Source organism: Podarcis erhardii (genome assembly GCF_964252035.2).
Source record: "Podarcis erhardii genome assembly, chromosome: 13".
Classification (NCBI taxonomy): Eukaryota; Metazoa; Chordata; class Lepidosauria; order Squamata; family Lacertidae; genus Podarcis; species Podarcis erhardii.
The window spans coordinates 24,456,258-24,478,115 of NC_138502.1; the positions used below are offsets into that span (position 1 = coordinate 24,456,258).

The window sequence follows — 21,858 nt, forward strand, 5'->3', positions numbered from 1 at the left end:
AAATCTTCCCAGCAGCCTTTCTCATTGCATCCTTTACATCCTTTACATCTTTATTCCTCAGGCTATATATGAGGGAGTTAAGTAAAGGGGGCAGGACTTTGTACAAAAGAGAAAATATTTTATTGAAATATCTCACTGTGTCAGTTTTTGGTATCAGATAGACGATAAATATGGCCCCATAGAATATAGAGACAACAATCAGGTGGAAAAAGCCTTTTGTCTCCCAGTGGTGGAAGGGATCCTCAGGATGGCAGCAATAATATAGATATAAGAGACCAAGGTTGAATGTGATTATAAATGCCACAGCAAAGGTGACAATTTTCACAAGAAATGTATCACTGCAGGATAGTTTTACCAATGGCAGAGCTTCACAAAATAAATGATCTATTTCATTGTTTCTTAGGTCATTAGGGTAATTCTGGCGTTTCCATGCACTCTGGTTTCCGTCACGGTGTTCTGTTGTGCCAGAAGTAGTTTAGTCATGCTGGCCACATGACCTGGAAAGCTATCTGTGTAGAAATGCCAGCTCCCTCAGCCCGAAAGCGAGATGAGCGCTGCACCCCATAGTTGCTTTTGACTGGACTTAACTGTCCAGGGGTCCTTTACATGTTTTTACCTTTCTGACATTTGTGTTCAGAAATATCTATGGAAATTGGATGACTGCTTCTGTACATCCTCATCATAGAAACATAATCAAATATCACAAATAAATGTACCAACAGAACAGGGCTTACAGAACAGGATGGCTAACCAGTATTTACAGCTTAATATTTTCACTTTTTTTTTGGTATACACTTTCATATTTCATATGAGTTAGGGATGAGTGGAAAATACGCTTCTGAGAGCAACTCTGACTTCCTTGTTCCTCAAACTGTAAATAAGAGGATTTAACAAAGGTGGCAGGACAGTGTACAAGAGTGAAAGGCTTTTGTCTATGTCGTGGAAATGGCTTTTAGGTTTCAAATACACAGTTATTCCAGAGCCATAAAACAACATCACTACCATGAGATGTGAGGAGCATGTTGAGAAGGCCTTTTGCCTCCCTTCCACAGATGACATCTTGAAAATGGTGGAGGCAATGCACATGTATGACATGAAGATCAATGCAAAGGGTATTAGTCCAAGTAAAGCTACCTCCACCAGAGCCATCTTCTCATTTATAGATGTATCTCCACATACAAGTTTGACCACAGCAGGGAAGTCACAGAAGAAGTGGTTAATTTCTTTGGAGTCACAGAAATAAGAGGTAAACACCAGGAAAGTCTGCCCGAGTTGCACTGGAATGGCAGCTAGCCATGAAGCTGCAACCAGCCCAAAGCACACTCTACTGCTCATAATCAGGGTGTAATGCAGGGGCCGGCAAATGGCAACATAGCGGTCATATGCCATGGCAGCCAAGAGGAAGCACTCTGCTGCCCCTGTAATGAGGAAGCCACACATTTGAAAGGCACAACCAACAAATGAAATAGTTTTGTCCTTTGATAGGAGGTTTTCAAGCATCTTAGGAATAATGACTGATGTGCAGCAGATCTCTAGACAGGACAAGTTTCTGAGAAAGAAATACATGGGGCTGTGGAGTGCCTGGTTAGACAGTGTGACAGCTATTATGAGGATGTTCCCAATCAGGGTCAAAACATAGATGCTTAGGAAAATGGAGAAGAACAAACCCTCCAGACCTGGCAGATCAGAGAATCCCAGTAGCAGGAAGCTATTCACCATGCTCTTGTTGACTCTCATTTGTAAATCTGAGAAAAACAGAAAGAGTCTTTATGATATCAATGTGAGAGACCCAGCATGTTTCTAAAGGAAATGGTTCCAGATAATCAACGGTCCTCTCCAGAGCAGATTTGCAAAGATGTACAAGGGTTGCAGAAGGAATCAGCAAATAAATATATATATTCCTTTCTCTTCTGTTAGTGGCAGCATTTCAAGAACAAAATCTAGTTTATGGAATTCTGGATCTAACTGAATAAATTGCTAGGAATTTGGCAGTCTTGATTCTTGTAACTGAGTCTATTAGTGTGGTTTTCTCTGACGACACTGATGGTGACTATCCGATATTTCAGATTCGGAGAGAGATGATAATGCATTACTAAATAATTATTTAATTAGATTTATATACCACCCTTCATCTGAGGATCATAGGGTACCTTACACTATCAAACAAGTAAGTATATAACATAATAACAAACAAAATAACACTGCCTGCTCCCCCACCCCCAGTTTAAAAAGCCATGGATTGTTTTAATTAGCGAAAGGCCCGAGAGAAGAGAAATGTTTCACTTAGCACCTAAAGATATGTAATGAAGGTGCCAGGTGAGTAGGAAAGGTAAGGGAGTTGGCTCTGGTTGTATATATCAGAGCTGGGAAACCTACGGCCCTTCAGGTGCTGCTACTCCCCTCTCCCTGATGCTTTGCCATGCTGACTTGGAATGATGGGAGTTGGAGTACAATATGATCTGGAGGCCCACAGGGTCCACAACTCTGGCATATATAAACTAAACAGACATTACAGAGACCACAAGTTTCCAGTACTCTCTCTTTGGAAACATGGAAGTTTAAAAGATTTATTGTTGTATAACAAAGGAAGAAGTTTTTGAATACTGGAAGAGGAAATCAATGTTCCTTTTCTTCCTTCCCGAAATAACCCTGTATAGTGAGCTATATATGGTTTATAACTTCATTGTGAACTACCCACCCCAACTCTAAGCCATGATACTATGTTAGTGTTCAAGCAGACCAATTGCCCCATTCCACCTCCCAATAACACCCTCAGTATTCCAGACATCTTAGAAACTGAGCATAGGTCCTTGTTGGGTTATTATTTAAACCTTCCCCCCCCCTTTGATTTAGACACTAATATATGTGTGCCTATATGATAGCTCATAGAAGTATGAAAGCATTGGCTTCTGTTTACTGTGACCTTATTTTGAAACTGATAAGTACAGGGCCACCGGTATTTGGTATTAGAAGAACACAATTGTTCCTAATATTTTCTAATATGTGATGATATCACATAATATTCATAGATATTTTTACATGGAGTGTGAACAAAAGAATGTGTTAAGTACCTCTATCCCAGATGAATGAGGAATTGAAGTTTATGGAAGGTCCAATTTCTATTATTCGTTGGTCCTGGAAGAAAGCTGTACCTTTTCCATTCTTTTCCAATATTCATGATATTTGCCCTACATTTTCTTAGTTCCTTGTGTAATTTCTGCATCTGATGGTTTCACATTTCTCGTTTCATCAACAAGACGAAGTCTCCCCTTGACTGTTATTTATTCTTGAGGAAAATAGGTGGCCTTGTAATAATCTATTAGCAGTGCTTTCAGAGAGATTGCCAATTATTAGTTATGAACTCCAGTGAGAGTTCAGGCAAACAAAATGAACTTAGAATGAAATAACATGGGGATGTTGCATTATTAAAGGAAATCCCTGAAGATGGTCCTTTGGGACCATTCACATAATGTGGGTACACTACTTCATTTCTCACCATTTGATTGGGGATTCCGAGCTGAATTGGTACACTAATTTCATTCTGAAACACTCTGTTTCAGTGGGATTCTGTCAGATTCTATAATGACCCCACCAGTATATTTTGAGTATAGACATGTTCTTAAAAAGTTTAAAGTTGGAAGATTTTCAACTTCTCTGCCATTTTGTTCAAACGTCATGTGTATTAGGAAGGGAAAAACAAAAAATGAAGATAGAAAAAGAAAGAAACAATTGGATTGAAATTGGAAATCAAGTTTTGTACAGGGAAAGGATCAGCATGGTCAATGGTCATGGATTATGGGAGTTGGAGTCCAACAACACCAAGAAAACCACAGGTTCTTTATCCTTCCTGTATACTAGCCTTGATTGAGATATTTATACTGTGGCATTGTACTATTTTTTCTGTTTGCTATACATCAATACAAGAAGTGCTACAGAGGACATTGTATAACCACACATTAAAAAATCACTCATAATTTTTATTTTTTGCATACATTCAGTTTTATTTATAATCATGGAGAAGACTGCCAATCCTGATTCTACTAAGGCAGGCTTCCTCCACCTTGGCCCTCCAGATGTTTCTGGCCCACAACTCCCATAATCCATAGCTTGCAGGACCAGTGGTCAGGGATGATGAGAATTGTAGTCTCAAAACATCTGGAGTGCCGAGGTTGAGGAAGCTTGTACTAAGGTCACATACCAGCATACACTCTTGTAGATGTGCATATTCTCAAGCTCCACATACAAACCTCACTGAAAATGTGCATATGCCCATGCCCTACTGCCAAGCTCTGGATCCTCCTAGCCCTGAAGTTTATCCTCCTGATATTACTGCCTCTTCAACTACCAGCTCTGACTGAGTAATGAGAGAACATGGAGAAAGACAGTAACCTTCACAAGCATTAACCCCTCTCCCTTTAAAAGTTGTTGTGCCTGTTGGTCCCAGAGGAAGAAGCAATCCAATGGGTAGTGAAAACAGTGAAATAGGAAGAGGATGAATTCTTGAAAGGAACCTTAGTAGAAACTTATTACCAAAATACCCATAAAGCCTGGAACCAATGTTGTTTGGAAAAGGCTTTGGATAACTATTTAGCTTTGAACCCCTGAACTCACAAAAGGCCTTCTAAAATCTTCCCCATGGCCTTCCTGAAAGATGCCTTCACATCCTTGTTTCTCAGGCTATATACAAGGGGGTTAATTAAAGGGGGAAGGACTGTATAAAAAAGAGAAAATATTTTGCTAACGTTTCTCATTGCTTCAGTTTTTGGTATCACATATACAATGATTAATGCCCCATAGAACATGGAAACAACAATCACATGAGAAGAACAGGTGGAAAAGGCCTTCTGCTTCCCAGTGGTGGATGGGATTTTTAAAATGGCAGCAATAATATATATGTAGGAGATCACGGTCAAAAGAAAAGGGGGAAAACTGAACAAGAAACCAAGGATTAGGATGAAATATTTCACAAGGCTGGTGTCACTGCATGAGATTTGAACCAATGAAAGAGATTCACAAAAGAAATGATCGATTTCATTGGAACCACAGTACCGTAGTTTCCATATCAAGACCAAGATTATGGTGATCGCCACAATGCTGTTGATCCAAGAGCAACTGGCCAGCTGGATACAGAGTTTATCATTCATAATAGTTGCATAATATAGGGGTTTGCATATGGCTAAGTAGCGGTCATAAGACATCACAGAAAGCAGATAACATTCTGTACCAATGAGGAAAGCAACAACAAAAAATTGTGTGTGACATCCTTTAACAGAGATGGTTTTGTCTCCTGTCAGAAGACTGGTCAGCATCCTGGGCAGGGTGGTTGAGCTGTAGGCTGCTTCCAAAAAAGACAAATTCCCCAGGAAGAAGTACATAGGTGTGTGCAGGTGATGATCAGTCACTATGAGAAAGACCATGAGGATATTGAAAGCAATTGTCAAAATGTAGATCCCCAGAAACACAAGGAACAGTAAGATGTGGAGATGAGGGAGATCCCCAAATCCCAGAAGGATGAACTCTGTGATTTCACTCAGGTTTCTCTGCATTGTGGTTGTCATCAAATGCTATATTCTGAAAGATAATTGGAAAGTAATATGAAAATGATAGCCGTTCTACAATAGTTAAGTACCACTGAGTGAAGTAATGGAAGGGAGAAATATTCCATCAACCAAGTCTCTAAAAAAAAAAAAATACACATCACCTGGGATGACAGGTGAACTAATGCCAGTGTACTGGAAGAAGCAAAGGTCACCAGTGTTAAAGTAATGATTCAACATCAACTTTGTTAGGCTGGTCATGTTTTGGGGATGCCTGATTTTCATCTTTCAAAGCAACTACTCTACTCTGATCTTAGAATGATAACCATAATGCTGGTGGTCCAAAAAAGAGGTTGAAAGACTCTCAGGGCAAATTTTTAAAAATGTAGTATAAACATTGACAACTGAGAAGCACTGGCCTGCGAGCGCTCCAATTGGAGAACAACCTTTACCAAAGGTGTCATGTATTTTGAAGACGTTCAAACTCAGGACAAAAGGGAGAAACTGGCTAAGAGGAAGGCACTCTTGGCAAACTCTCACCATTATCAACTCCCACCCGGAAACCTATGTCCCCACTGTGGAAGGACATGTGGATCCAGAATTGTCCTCCACAGTCACTTACAAACTCACTTTTAAAACTGTGTCTATGGAAACAATCCTACTCAGCTACGAGTGATCACCAAAGAAGAAGAAGGAAGGAAGGTAGGGAGACGAATATAACCTAGTTGATTGTTAAAACAGGCCACAACTTTACTGAGAAAAGACAAGTAACCCTGGTGCCTGACCAGTAAATGGGACACAGCATCACAAGTTTCCTCTCATTATATCATAATGTTAATTTTTTGCTTTTATTTGAATGACTGCACTTTGAACAAGAAGGCAGCATACCAAATTTAGTAGGGGTACTCAGTGCTAAAATAGAGCAACTAGAGGCTAGCAGGCCGCATGATACAATCTTGATTTAATTTTGATGCAATGCTTTGTACAATTGAACAATGGAGGAAAAATATGGGAAATCTAGGAATGTTGGAGGATCATCCTTATCCACATTTCCTGAACTAATACTGTACATGGATCAGGACGTACATAATCCTTTGGATTTCATATTTTTCTGAATTGTACAATATCATTTTCAGCTATGAAAATAAAGTGATAAAAGTACGTGAAGGCATTAAAATTGTTATTTCCAGATAACATGTATTTAAAAATGCATACGTACATTGTACAGTAATATGTTTTAAATATATTTCATTTTTATTGTAAAAGAGGGTGGGGACTATGAAGGACTACACAGAAATAATCAACTTTGAAAATAAGACCATAGCATAAGGAACTCCAAAATCCTAAGAGAGAATCAGGTGAGAGAAAAAAATCAAAAGTATCATTAACTTAAATATAATTTGGTGGTCTTATGAGTTTGGCTGTCTTGATGTTTGATATTGGTTTCATCTGGAAAAATTGATAGAGAAATGCACTTTAGTCAATTTGGGGGTTATAGAGCTTTGTATATTGAGCAATGGCAGATAAGCATTGAGATGGAATATGCAGCTTCCATCTTGGCAGAAATAAGGAGCCTGGGAGACTTGAGTTCTGAGCTGGCTGATGGATTTAGTTTTTCTACTTGGGAACCTATTGTAGGAATAACTGTTGTTGCTGTCTTGGATATTTTGCTTGTATATATACAACTAAACCAGCCTTTCTCAACCTGTTGGTCCCCAGATGTTGTTGAACTACCACTCCCATCACCCCTAGCTAGCATGTCTGGAGCTCAGGGATGATGGGAGTTGTAGTCCAACAACATATGGGAATCCACAGGTTGAAAACCACTGAACTAAACAGAAGCTGCACTTGACCATGGGCTAGTTCCAGATTAAGAGAATTGCATTTAGTGCCCATGACTAAATTAACCTGTGGATTTCAGTGGGACCTAAGAGCCAACCCCTGAAGTCATCAGTAGTCTCTCAACCAAAGAAAATAGAGAACATTCAGTGCGGCCTCTTATTTCTTACTATTGAATAAAGTGAGGAATTGAGAACCACACATTAATTGCAAAATACCTTTATCATGAAGGAATGAGGAGCTGAAGTTTGTATTAAGTGCAATTTCTGAGATGCTGGTCTTAGGAGCAAGTTTTCTTCTATCCCCATCTTCACAGACTTGATTGGAAGTTTATTTCTACATAGCTGCTTTATTTATTTTAGCATCCCATGGCATGTTTCTCCTCTCAGGCATTATCAGAAAGAAGCAGTCTCTAGCTGGTTGTTATATATTATTAGAAATCAAAGGTAAACATACTGAGAGATAGGGACTAATTGTCAGAGAGGGAACATTAGCTTGAAATCTAGACCAAACTCACATGGGGATCTTGCATCCCTAGTGTCAGATGTGGGGCACTTTAGGGACTTCTATTCTTAGAAATGTTCTTTAATGAATATTCAGATTTTATCAAGGAAAACAAAGCCCTAACTATTTTCCTTCTTCGGATGTTGATTTGGTCACTTAAAAAGTAAGACTATTTGAGTGGGATTGGTGTTACTTTATTTTTTTGAGTTGGCCTTGTGTGGAATGTATTGAAGTACCTTGGGGGGGGGCAGGGGGCAGTCAGGTGGGGGGGGGACTCCCTGATCCTGAATGGGGTAACTGTTCCCCTGAAGGACCAGGTGTACAGCCTGGGAGTCATTTTGGATTCACAGCTGTCCATGGAGGTGCAGGTCAATTCTGTGTCCAGGGCAGCTGTCTACCAGCTCCAACTGATTCACAGGATGAGACCCTACCTACCCGCATACTGTCTCATCAAAGTGGTATATTCTCTAGTTATCTCCCACTTGGACTACTGCAATGTGCTCTACATGGGGCTACCTTTGAAGGTGACCCGGAAGCTACAACTAATCCAGAATGCTGCAACTAGACTGGTGACTGGGAGTGGCCACTGAAACAATATAATACTGTTCCTGAAAGACCTACATTGGCTCCCAGTACATTTTCGAGCACAATTCAAAGTGTTAGCACTTTTAAAGCCCTAAGGGGCCTTGGCCCAGTATATGTGAAGGAGCATCTCCACCCCCATCGTTCAGCCCGGACAATGAGGTCCAGCTGCAAGGGCCTTCTTGCAGTTCCCTCACTGTGAGAAGTGAGGTTACAGGGAACCAGGCCGAGGACCTTCTGGGTAGTGGCTCCTGCCCTGTGGAACGCCCTCCCCTCAGATGTCATGGAAATAAAAAACTATATGGTTCTTAGAAGACATCTGAAGGAAACTCTGTACAAGGATTTTTTTCAATGGAATAATAATAATAATTTATTATTTATACCCTGTCCATCTAGCTGGGTTTCACCAGCAACTCTGGGTGGCTCCCAATAGAATATTAAAAACACGATAAAACATCAAACATTAAAAACTTCCCTAATGTCTAATGTTTTACAACTTATTATGTGCTGTAAGCTGCCAAGACTGGCTGGGGAAACCCAGCAGATGGGTAGGGTATAAATAATAAAATTCTTATTCTTATGTTTGTGGACAAATGCTGGCTTCCTCAGTCAGAAAGCGAGATGAGTGCCAAAACCCCATAGCCACATTTGATTAGACTTAACTGTTCAGGGGTCCTTTACTTTACTTTTTTTAAAAGCTTTTTTACTCATGCAATTAGGAATCCTGAAATTTATGCTGTTGGGACTCCTAATCATGTGAAAGGACTCCTATGCACATACAGTTGCACATTTGCAGATTCATTGTAGGCCTCCAATTGAAGTCACATGATATGGTCTCCCCCTCCCCAGAATGATATTGATACCAAAATGGGCTACTGACTGTAGTTTCTTACAGCAGATGACAATTGTGAAACAAATGAGAAGGAAATGATCTTATAATGTAAATAAGGCAAATGGAATTGAAAATGGTATTTGAAAGTGGGAGGAGGTCATTGATCAACTTTTATAACTTATTCAAATAACTTTTATTGCTGGAAAATGAAACAAAAGTTTGTGCAATGGAGAACAGAATGTAAACTTTATTAGAACCCCCCCCCCCAAGTTCCTGCATGATCCTGTTCCTAAGGGGCACACAGAAGTCTGAGATATGCCTCTGAAATCAGTCTGCACATCCTATAGACAGATGATATCTGCGGGCGGAAAATGGTGAGAGTAAGAGAGACTGGATATTTTTCACTCTTCGGTATTTTTAAAATGCTTAATCAGAAATGTTTTGGGAAATGAAAGGAATTTCACCTCTTTTAGAAAAATTATTTTATGTTATTTTCTTCTTCATTTGAATGGTTGGGTGTGTAAGAATTTTATATTGTTTCATTAAGAAATTTCAGCTATGTTGATGACAGAAAAATTCCCTTAGAGTACAATTGATGATTGGAGGCTCCTTTCATGAATAGACTGGTGTTCATGGAATAGTACATATGACAAAGTGAGGGTGGTAATTTCAGCTCTGTTTCACAGGTCACAAATCAGCCTCTAATGTCACATACCAGCATGCAAAAGTAACACATATGCACATACTCTTGTAGATGTGCATATTCTCAAGCACCACATACAAACTTCATTGCAAATGTGCAATTCCCTACTGCCAATCTCTGTATCCTCCTGGCCCTGCAGTTTGTCCTCCTGCTTTTGCTGTCTGTTCATTTGCCATCTATGAGTGAGTAATGAGAGAGCATAGAAAAGGACAGTAACCTTCACAAGCATTACCCCCTCTCTTTAAAAGTTGTGATGCCTGTTGGTCCCAGAGAAAGAAGCAATCCAATGGGTAGTGAAAACAGTTGCATAGGAAGAGGATGATTTTTTGAAAGGAACCTCAGTAGGAACGTCTTTCCCAAATACCCATAAAGCCTGGAACCGATGTTGCTTGGCAAAAGGCTTTGGATAACTATTTAGCTTTGAACCCCTAATTCAGAAAATGGCCTTCTAAAATCTTCCCAGTGGCCTTCCTGAAAGATTCCTTCACATCCTTGTTTCTCAGGCTATATACAAGGGGGTTAACTAAAGGCGGAAGGACTGTGTAAAAAAGAGAAAATATTTTGTTAAGGTCTCTCATTGCTTCAGTTTTTGGTGTCACATATACAATGATTAATGCCCCATAGAACAGCGAAACAACAATCACATGAGAAGAACAAGTAGAAAAGGCTTTCTGCCTTCCAGTGGTGGATGGGATTTTTAAAATGGAATCAATAATATATATGTAGGAGATCAGGGTCAAAAGAAAAGGGGGAAAACTGAACACAAAAGTCAGGATTACACTAGCATACTTCACAAGGCTGGTATCGCTGCATGAGATATTGACCAATGCAAGAGAGTCACAAAAGAAATGATCCATTTCATTGGAATTACAATACTTTAGTTGCAACACCAAGATCAAATATATAGAAGTAAACAAAATGCTATTAATCCAGGAGGCACTGGCCAGCTGGATACACAGCTTACCATTCATAAGAGTTGCATAATAGAGGGGTTTGCATATAGCTAAGAAACGATCATAAGACATCACAGAGAGCAGATAACATTCTGTGCCAATCAGGAGATCAAAGAAATATAATTGTATATGACATCCTTTAAAAGAGATGGTTTTGTCCTCTGTCAATAGACTGGTTAGCATCCTGGGCAGTGTGGTTGAGCTGTAGACTGTCTCCAGAAAAGACAAATTCCCCAAGAAGAAGTACATGGGTGTGTGCAAGTGATGGTCGGTCACTATGAGAATAACTGTGAGAATATTGAAAGTCATTGTCAATATGTAGATCACCAGAAACACAAGGAACAGGAAGATCTGTAGATGAGGGAGTTCCCCGAATCCCAGAAGAATAAACTCAGTAATTTCACTCTGGTTTTCCTGCATTATGGTTGTCATCAAACGTGTATAACAAAGTTATATCATATCCTGAAAGACAACTGAAACATAAGATAAGTAAAAGGTATTTGTAGTCATGAATTTTACAGGTACCACTGAGGGAAAACGTGGAGAAAGCGCAGTATGACTCAGGGATGTTTTGCAGGCTATAACCTTTCTGAAAGCTCACAATGCTAAAATGCCTGTGGAGTGAACAAAAGTTGCTCAAAAGCATACCAGCATGAATAGATAAATAGGTACCACTGTGGCAGGAAGGTAAATTGTGTATCTGTGTGCTCAAGCTTCTGTCACAGTGTTCCATTGTGCCAGAAGCAGTTTAGTCATGCTGGCCATATGACCCAGAAAAGCTGTCTGTGGGCAAATGCTGGCTTTCTCAGTCTGAAAGCGGAGATGAGCACCACACCCCACAGTCAGATTCAACTGGACTTAACCGTCCAGGGGTCCTTTACCTTACTGCACTCCAGCCTAATCGGGACATGTTGCATTTAGCAGGAATACTTTTTTTTTTTCCAAATACATTTTTATTAAGGTTATGCACATAACAAACATACAACCAAATACAAAAGAAAAAAATGTAACAAAAAAAAAGAGTCAAGATATACAAGCCAACTTTTTCCTCTCTCTAACTATACAAAGATAGATTAATCTGGCTATTTCGCAAAACAGTAAAAGATAAAACACACACACACACACACACACACACACACACACAAAAACCACCTCCTGGACTTCCTTCCATCCTTTTGGTAAGTATCGAATATCTGCTTCCATTACGTATTTGATTTTTAATCTATAGACCTAAATTCACACGCTGGTAGTATTTGTTCTGACCCCGCCAATCAAAATTAAGCATTTATTCCAATATAGTTCCAGTATTTACTCCAATTTTTCAGAGATTTCTGTTCATCGTGGTCTCTTAATTTACCTGTTAATTTATCAAGCTCAGCATATTTTATCATTTTAATTTGCCAATCATTTATATTGGGGATAGTTTCCACTTTCCAATATTGTGCCAATAAAATTCTCGCTGCTGTGGTGGCATAGAGGAATATCGTTCTATCTTCTTTCTTAATATCTTTACCCGTCATTCCCAGCAAAAAGGCTTCGGGTCTTTTGGGAAAGGTGTATTTAAATATTCTTTTAAGCTCATTGTAAACCGATTCCCAAAAGCCTTTCACCTTTTTGCATGTCCACTATAGATGATATAGGTCACCCTCCACCTCCCCACATTTCCAGCATTTCTTATCTTTTAGTCTATACATTTTGGCCAACTTCACAGGGGTGTGGTACCACCTATATAGCATCTTCCAAACATTTTCTCTCAGAGACATACATGCTGTAAACTTTATATTACAATTGCACACTTCCAGCCATCTTTCAAAATCGATGTTATAACCAAAGTCAATTGCCCATTTAATCATTGCCTCCTTCACCTCCTCGTCCTTTGTATACCACTCTAAAAGTATGTCATAGATTCTAGATAGGGTTTTGTTTTTACCTTCTATTACTTCTACATTAAATTTTGATTTTTTGTCATCAAAACCCAACTTCTTCTTGTCCTCTTTTAGCAAATCATTCACCTGGTGGTATTGCAACCACCCAGTGAATAGATTTTTTATCTCTTCATAAGGTCTAAGTCTTGGCCCTTGGTCTGTTTTTCTTAACATTTCTTCATAGGTGGCGTTTTTTTCCTCCATGTTTGTTTTCTTCACCGTTAAAGCCTCAATTGGTGAGATCCACCATGGGGTCTTTTTTTCAAGGAGATTTTTATTCCTTTCCCATGATTGGTATAAAGGTCCTCTAAAAATATGATTTAGAAAGCTCTTGTGGACCTTCACTTTCCCATACCAAAGGTACGAATGCCATCCGTACCAATTATTAAAGCCTTCTAAATCCAGTAGATCTCTATTCTCCAGTTTTATCCAATCTTTTAACCAAAGTATGCAGGCCGCTTCATAGTATAGACTTAGATCCGGGAGAGAAAAGCCGCCTCTTTCTTTTTTATCTATCAAAATTTTCATTTTTATCCGTGGCCTTTTCCCCTGCCAGATATACTTTGCCAAGACTCTCTGCCACTCTTTGCATTGTTTTAGGTCTTTAAGTATGGGGATGGTCTGGAATAGAAATAGCATTCTAGGCAGAATATTCATTTTGACAACAGCTATCCTCCCCAAAAAGGAGAGTTTCATCCTCCCCCAAAATTCCATGTCTTTCTTTGTCTTTCCAGGTGACATCATAGTTATCCTTATATAAATTTATGTTCTTAGCCATATCCCAAGATACTTCACTTTCTTAGCTACTGCAATTTCCGTCCTTCTCTCTAAATCTATTATTTCTTCCTTTGTTAAATTTTTAACCAACATTTTGGTTTTATTTTTATTTATCTTAAGTCCTGCCACGGCTCCAAATTCGTCAATCTTTAGTAAAGCTTCTTTTACACTCTTTTTTGGGTCTTCTAAAGTTAGTACGATGTCATCTGCAAAGGCCTTGATTTTATATTCCCTCTTTCCTACCTGCACTCCTTTTATTTCTGTTGCCCCCCTCAGTCTCTCATTCAGTATTTCTAGTACCGTTATAAACAGTAAAGGAGACAGGGGGCAACCCTGTCTAGTTCCTTTATATATACCAAAATATTCTGTTGTGGTGTTGTTTATTACCAATTTTGCCGTCTGTTCCTTATATATTGCTTCTATCCCTCTTCTAAATTTCTCTCCCATTCCCATCGTTTCCAGACTTTTCTTCAAGAACTCCCATGAGATGTTATCAAACGCCTTTTCAGCGTCTATAAATACCAAGGCCGCTTGTCTGTCTATACTCATATCCAAATACTCAATAATATCTATCAGATTCCTTACATTTTCCCTTAATTGCCTCCCTGGAAGGAAACCCATTTGATCTTTATGTATTTTGTTGTTCAAAACCTTTTTTAGTCTTTCTGCCATTATGTCTGGGAATAGTTTATAAACATTATTTGATAATGAAATTGGCCTATAGTTTTTCACTTCCAGGGTATCTGCATCTTTTTTAGGAATCAAGGTAATATATGCTTCCTTCCAGGTGTTCGGGATCCTTCCTTCCTTTAATATATTATTCATCACTTCTCCTAGCACTGGGGATATTTGGTTACTTAGTGTTTTATAGTATTTGGCCGAAAGGCCATCTGGCCCTGGGACTTTCCCACTTTTCATCCTTTTAATAGCCTTTTTTATCTCTTCTTGAGTAATTGTCTGGTCTAATATCTCATTTTCTTCTTTTGAAATTCGTTTTAGGTGATGCATTTGCAAAAAATGGTCTATTTCTTGCTTTGTTTCCTTTCCTCTTTTATATAAATCCTTGTAATATTTTTGAAATATCTTTCTTATCTCTTTTGGCTCTTCCACAATCCTTTCTCCTTCCCTTATCCTACTAATCGTATTTTGTTTTCTTCTTTCTCTTATTTGCCACGCCAGGTATTTTCCTATCTTATTTGCTGACTCAAACGTTCTCTGATTCATCATTTTAATTTTCCATTCTACATCTTGGTCGATTATTGTAGAAAATTTAGCTTGTAATATCTTTATATTCTGTTTTGTGATCTCCTCATTGGGGTTGATAGTCAACTTTCTTTCATTTTCCATAATCTGTGTTAGGATCTGTTCCTTCTTTGTCTCTTTTTCTTTTCTTACTTGACTATTTTTCTGTATTAAGAAGCCCCTCATAACTGCCTTTCCTGCGTCCCACACAGTCTCTATAGCAGTTTCCCCATTTAGATTCCATTTAAAATAGTCTTCTATTGTCTCTATTGCCTTATTTACGATCTTCTGATCATTAAATAAAAATTCATTCATTCTCCATCTAACCGTTCGGATATCCCTACCTTTTAGCTCAATGGAGACCGCATTATGATCAGATATAGTTCTTGGGAGAATTTCCGATTTAGTTAGATTTTGAGTTAGTTAGATTTTGAGTTAGTTAGTTAGCAGGAATACTTATTGGTATACTGGTAAAATACTCATAGAGGCTTGCAGGCAACTTGATATAATCATGATGGAGAAGGAGGAAAATTGTGAAATCTATACATATAGGGGAAACAACCTTATTCACAGTTCCTGAACTAAAAGAGGGACCAGGACATAAGTATACTGTGGAGTTCAAATTTACAGAATTTTGTAATACAGAAAATAAAGGAAAGGAATGTACCAAACTGCATTAAAATGTCTAATCTATAGAATACGTGTAGAAATGCATACATTTAAAATATCTATTTCAGTTTATCTTGTGAGGTATATGTATTTAATTGCAAGTTTTCATACAGTATTCTTTTATTAAACACAAATGAATGTGATATTGACATATAGTATCACAGGAATAGCCATTCTTATTTTTGCCTTCAGTGCTCTACTGGTATATATGTAAATAAACCAATGGTCATATTAGGAATGGGGGGGGGGGATCAATTCAGTTCACATTGAAAGGCAAGCATACACAATTTGTAGTTCCTGAAACAATGCATGGACCAAAACACAGCCATTGAAATTTGCACTTCTCTGGATCTTGCAATAATACAGTTCTCCAGCCAAGTCATATTTCTAAAAATGCATATACTAGGGGAAAGTGTTCATATAAAACCATATATTCATGAAACAACAAGCAAAAATGTGTTCCATTAGGGGGAACTTTTTAAAAAATTCAGAAACCAGTGTGGGAATTTGGAAAACTGACCTTCGAAGTGAGAAAATGGCAACTTGAGAGAAGCCAAAATTCACAGATTTGCTCATCCCAAATTCCAACTGGCTGTTGGTTAGATCCAGATTAAGTGAATTGAATTCAGTTCCCATTGAAAACTATGGGTCTTATTAAGCCATGATAAGTTTGACTCATTGATTTCAGTGGAGGAGTCTACCCCAAAAGCCTCCAAATCTTTCTCAAGCAAACAAAATGAAAGCATTCAGTACTGTCACCGCTTTGTTACTCAAAGCAAGCAGTTCATAAACACACATTTATCACGGCGCTTCAGTTCCTGCAAATAACTGGCACTGAATGTCATTACCTCTCTCATGAATGAAGTTTCTTGTAAGCTCAATTTTGAGCAGCTTTTGGTCTTGGGAGCAAGATGTGCACTGTGTCTTCTATAAGCATCTCAATAGACAAAGCTTGCCTTCCCATAATTTCTGAATTCTGTTTAGTCTGCTATGGCTTGTTTCACATCTTAGGCTTTATATATATAAAGAGAGGTAGTTTCTGTTTGGTTATTATTTATTATTAAGCATAAAAGGTAAATATCTTGAGAGATGCAATAATAATCTGAGAGGGAATGTAGGTTTCAAAGCTAGACTGAAGCCACACGGGGATACTGCAGGCCCATAGTCACAGAAGTAGGACACTGTGGGGATTTCCCTCATTCGGAAATATTCCCACTCCTTTCCTGAATGTTCAGAGTAATTCTTCTTTTAAGCACTACCTCTTTTACTTTTACTTAATTATAAGGAGCAGGGAAGGCATTTGGGCAATATACAGCTTAAGCCTCATTGAAAAGTAAGGCAATAGATGTGGTATTGACTTATTATTGGGAGTTGTTCATGAGGGTATGTGCTTTTCGTTTCATTAGACCTTTCGGCAGTGCAGTGCATCCTACTTTTTATGTTTTATTTTTTACCCACATACTGGGTAAAAGGAATTTTTGACATGCCTAGAGTGCAATGAACTGTGGTCACTGATCCAGACCAACTTGTAGCTGAAACCGGGAACAATATGTGAACCAACACAAAGACATCCTTTTAAATTCACTCTTCTATGTTGGAATGTGTTGATGGTATGTGGAAGGGCTAGGTGTGGCCATCGCCTACCCCTTCAAATTTGGGTATTCCGTTAAAGGAATCCAGCGGTCATGGATCCTGTCTGATGCCTGTGTGGCGGGGGGCATGGCACAACCCTCGGTGACATCAGGGGAGAGCTTATAGTTGTATTAGCATCAACAGGCTCCACCTTCTGGTGAATAAACCCCTTTTGGGCTCACCCCTCTCCGAGTGGGTGGAGTCAATCTGTCGTTGTCGAATGCCTAAGCCAATACCTTCTCACTTGCTGTAATCAATAAAGTTGTGGCCTTTTCTTGCCCGTTAAACTATGTGTCTATGTGTCTTCATTCCACAAAGCGGGGATTGGGTCCTCGAACCACAATATGTGAACCAACACATTGCTGTAATCAATAAAGTTGTGGCCTTTTCTTGCCCGTTAAACTTATACTATGTGTCTATGTGTCTTCATTCCACAAAGCGGGGATCGGGTCCTCGAACCACAATATGTGAACCAACACAAAGCCATCCTTTTAAATTCACTCTTCTATGAATTTTGTAATGCAGTTCTCCAGCCAATTAATCTGTACAAAACTGCATACACTGAGATAAGTGTGTATTGGGGAAAATAAAATACATAATGCATTATATTAGGAAAAAATGCCTGAAATAAATCAGTAAATTCGCAAACAGAAATGTGTATCTCTGGAGAAATGTGCATCAACTGGCTTTCATTAGGATTTATTCCCCCCCCCCACTCAGAAATTGCTGCAGCTGTGAAGAACTGGATTTAAGACTGGAAATATGAGAAAATAAGAGAAACCAAAACTGGCAGATTCATCTATCTCTATCTACAACAAAACCATGGTAGGGAATAAGGAACCAAGAGAAGTGAAACTGGCAGATCCGTTCATCCCTAGACATCCATAGGATTTATTTTACTTTATTCATTTATTCAAAGTGGTTTTCAGCAAGAATGAAAACTAAAATTATCAGTAAAAACAGATAACTATTTAAAGCATTTTTAAAAAGTAAAAGCAGCAGTATACTAAAATCCAAATTAAGATCCACATGCCTGGATTTTGTTGTTGTTGTTGTTTAGTCGTTTAGTCGTGTCCGACTCTTCGTGACCCCATGGACCAGAGAACGCCAGGCACTTCTGTCTTCCACTGCCTCCCGCAGTTTGGTCAAACTCATGCTGGTAACCTCGAAAACACTATCCAACCATCTCGTCCTCTGCCGTCCCCTTCTCCTTGTGCCCTCCATCTTTCCCAACATCAGGGTCTTCTCCAGGGAGTCTTCTCTTCTCATGAGGTGGCCAAAGTACTGGAGCCTCAGCTTCACGATCTGTCCTTCCAGTGAGCACTCAGGGTTGATTTCCTTCAGTATGGAGAGGTTTGATCTTCTTGCAGTCCATGGGACTCTCAAGAGTCTCCTCCAGCACCATAATTCAAAAGCATCAATTCTTCGGCGATCAGCCTTCTTTATGGTTCAGCTCTCACTTCCATACATCACTACTGGGAAAACCATAGCTTTAACTATACGAACCTTTGTTGGCAAGGTGATGTCTCTACTTCTCAAGATGCTGTCTAGGCCTGTCATTGCCCTTCTCCCAAGAAGCAGGCGTCTTTTAATTTCATGGCTGCTGTCACCATCTGCAGTGATCATTGAGCCCAAGAAAGTAAAATCTCTCACTACCTCCATTTCTTCCCCTTCTATTTGCCAGGAGGTGATGGGACCAGTAGCCATGATCTTCTTTTTTTGATGTTGAGCTTCAGACCATATTTTGCGCTCTCCTCTTTCACCCTCATTAAAAGGTTCTTTAATTCCTCCTCACTTTCTGCCATCAAGGTTGTGTCATCTGCATATCTGAGGTTGTTGATATTTCTTCCGGCAATCTTAATTCCGGCTAGGGATTCATCCAGCCCAGCCTTTCGCATGATGAATTCTGCATATAAGTTAAATAAGCAGGGAGACAACATACAGCCTTGTCGCACTCCTTTCCCAATTTTGAATCAATCAGTTGTTCCATATCCAGTTCTAACTGTAGCTTCTTGTCCCACATAGAGATTTCTCAGGAGACAGATGAGGTGATCTGGCACTCCCATTTCTTTAAGAACTTGCCATAGTTTGCCGTGGTCGACACAGTCAAAGGCTTTTGCATAGTCAATGAAGCAGAAGTAGATGTCTTTCTGGAACTCTCTAGCTTTCTCCATAATCCAGCGCATGTTTGCAATTTGGTCTCTGGTTCCTCTGCCTCTTCTAAATCCAGCTTGCACTTCTGGGAGTTCTCGGTCCACATACTGCTTGAGCCTTCCTTGTAGAATTTTAAGCATAACCTTGCTAGCGTGTGAAATGAGTGCAATTGTGCGTTAGTTGGAGCATTCTTTGGCACTGCCCTTCTTTGGGATTGGGATGTAGACTGATCTTCTCCAATCTTCTGGCCACTGCTGAGTTTTCCAAACTTGCTGGCATATTGAGTGTAGCACCTTAACAGCATCATCTTTTAAAATTTTAAATAGTTCAGCTGGAATACCATCACTTCCACTGGCCTTGTTATTTGCAGTGCTTTCTAAGGCCCATTTGACTTCACTTTCCAGGATGTCTGGCTCAAGGTCAGCAACCACACTACCTGGGGTATACGAGACATCCATTTCTTTCTGGTATAATTCCTCTGTGTATTCTTGCCACCTCTTCTTGATGTCTTCTGCTTCTGTTAGGTCCTTTCCACTTTTGTCCTTTATTATGGAAATCTTTGTACTGGCAAGCAGTGCAGGTTCTGAGCAGAGGTGCTATATGCTGATAGGGTAGATATTCAGTTGCATTGCAGAGAACTTCTGGAAAAACTATATCAATGCTTCTCTTCAGATGTAGCACTGAAACCACTATAACACTATACCTCCAATTACAATTACTCAGAGTCAATTCAGGAGGATACCAACATCTGAAGAGACATCAAGAAGCACGAGCAAAGTCCCACTCCCCCCATTAACTCTCTGTGCCAATTCCTTAAATATATATGGCCACAGTGAACAGTTACACTGAAACAGATGCTTGAAATCAGGCATTGGGAAACATGGCCCTCCAGCTATTTTTGGACTACAACTCCCACTATCCCTAGTTAACAGGACCAGTGGTCAAGGATGACGGAAATTTTAGTCCCAAAACATCTGGAGGCCGAGTTTGCCTATGCCTGCTTGAACCTAACTTTCAAGGAAAAACCTTCAACTTCCATGACTTCCCCCACCCAACTAATTTGTATAATTTCTTGCTCTGACATGATAATGATATGGGTGAGGGTTTATATAGCTAAGGCAGTAATCTAAATTCTGTTTATTTGGGAGTAAGCCCCATTGAATTAAATACAATGGACTTCTGCATAGACATGGTTAAAAATCAGAGTTTGAACAATCAGACATTTATCCTCCACACCCATACAGCTTTATGTCTTGGAAGAAACGAGCTATCATTATTTGGAACCAAGAGGCACAAATTTCCCTTCCAGAATTTTCCAGCAGCCTTTCTCAGAGCCTCTTTGACATCTTTATTTCTCAGGCTATATATGAGGGGGTTAATTAAAGGAGGGAGGACCATGTAAAGCAGTGGAAAGATTTTGTTAAGGTCTCTGATGGTTTCATTTTCTGGTTTGAAATATGCAATGAATATTGATCCATAGAAAATAGAAACAACAATGATGTGAGAAGAACAGGTGGAAAAGGCCTTCTGCTTCCCAGTGGTGGATGGGATTTTTAAAATGGCAGCAACAATAAATATGTAGGAGATAAGGGTCAAAAGAAAAGGAGGAAAACTGAACACAAAAGCCAGGATTAGAATGACATATTTCACAAGGCTGGTGTCACTGCATGAGATTTTAACCAATGAAAGAGATTCACACAAAAAATTATCAATTTCATTGGAACCACAATAATGTAGTTGTGACAATAAGACCAAGCATATGGTGACCAACACAATGCTGTTGATCCAAGAGCAACTGGCCAGCTGGATACAGAGTTTACCATTCATAAGAGTTGCATAATATAGTGGTTTGCATATGGCTAAGAAACGATCATAAGACATCACAGAGAGCAGATAGCTTTCTGTACCAATCAGGAGAGCAACAACAAAAAATTGTATGTGGCATCCTTTAACAGATATGGTTTTGTCTCCTGTCAGGAGACTGCCTAGCATCTTGGGCAGAGAGGCTGAGCTGTAGACTGCTTCCAAAAAAGACAGATTCCCCAGGAAGAAGTACATGGGTGTGTGCAGGTGATGATCAGTCATTATGAGAAAGACCATGAGGATATTGAAAGCAATTGTCAAAATGTAGATCCCCAGAAAAACAAGGAATAGAAAGATGTGCAGATCAGGGAGATCCCCAAATCCCAGAAGGATGAACTCTGTGATTTCACTCAGGTTTCTCTGCATTGTGGTTGTCATCAAATGCTACATTCTGAAAGATAATTCGAAAGTGATATGAAAGTGATAGCCGTTATACAATAGTTAAGTACCACTGAGTGAAGAAATGGAAGGGAGAAAGATTCCATCAACGGTGTATCTGGAAAAAAAATGCACATCACTTGGAAAGACAGGTGAAGTAATGCCAATGTACTGAAGAATCATGAATTGTGCAGGCTGTTTATATTAGCCAGATTTAATATGTTTCCCTCGATGATAGTGAGAGGACGATATTTAGCTCTCCCAGAAT

General features: G+C 39.2%; 4 protein-coding genes and 1 pseudogene across 5 annotated transcripts in view; all 5 read right to left on the minus strand.

The window, feature by feature from the left end:
* LOC309327030 (vomeronasal type-2 receptor 26-like) overlaps window positions 1-21,858 on the minus strand; it is a gene marked incomplete at both ends in the record, with an annotated part of 336,857 nt that overhangs the window by 201,847 nt on the left and 113,152 nt on the right. The gene's annotated exons all lie outside the window — the stretch shown is intronic.
* On the minus strand, window positions 814-1,737 carry LOC309328474 (olfactory receptor 10C1-like; the record flags this gene model as incomplete). Its single annotated transcript, XM_081838472.1, has 1 exon — window positions 814-1,737. The coding sequence occupies one exon, from the start codon at window positions 1,735-1,737 to the stop codon at window positions 814-816; it is 924 nt and encodes a 307-aa protein (XP_081694598.1).
* Window positions 4,608-5,546, minus strand: LOC309328475 (olfactory receptor 2AP1-like; the record flags this gene model as incomplete). Its single annotated transcript, XM_081838473.1, has 1 exon — window positions 4,608-5,546. The coding sequence occupies one exon, from the start codon at window positions 5,544-5,546 to the stop codon at window positions 4,608-4,610; it is 939 nt and encodes a 312-aa protein (XP_081694599.1).
* On the minus strand, window positions 10,426-11,370 carry LOC309328476 (putative olfactory receptor 2W6 pseudogene; annotated as a pseudogene). Its single transcript has one exon. The product of its transcript is annotated as a putative olfactory receptor 2W6 pseudogene (transcript).
* On the minus strand, window positions 20,565-21,578 carry LOC309328477 (olfactory receptor 2AP1-like; the record flags this gene model as incomplete). The annotated part of the gene is made up of 1 exon (XM_081838474.1): window positions 20,565-21,578. One exon carries the CDS (start codon window positions 21,576-21,578, stop codon window positions 20,565-20,567), a length of 1,014 nt encoding a protein of 337 aa, XP_081694600.1.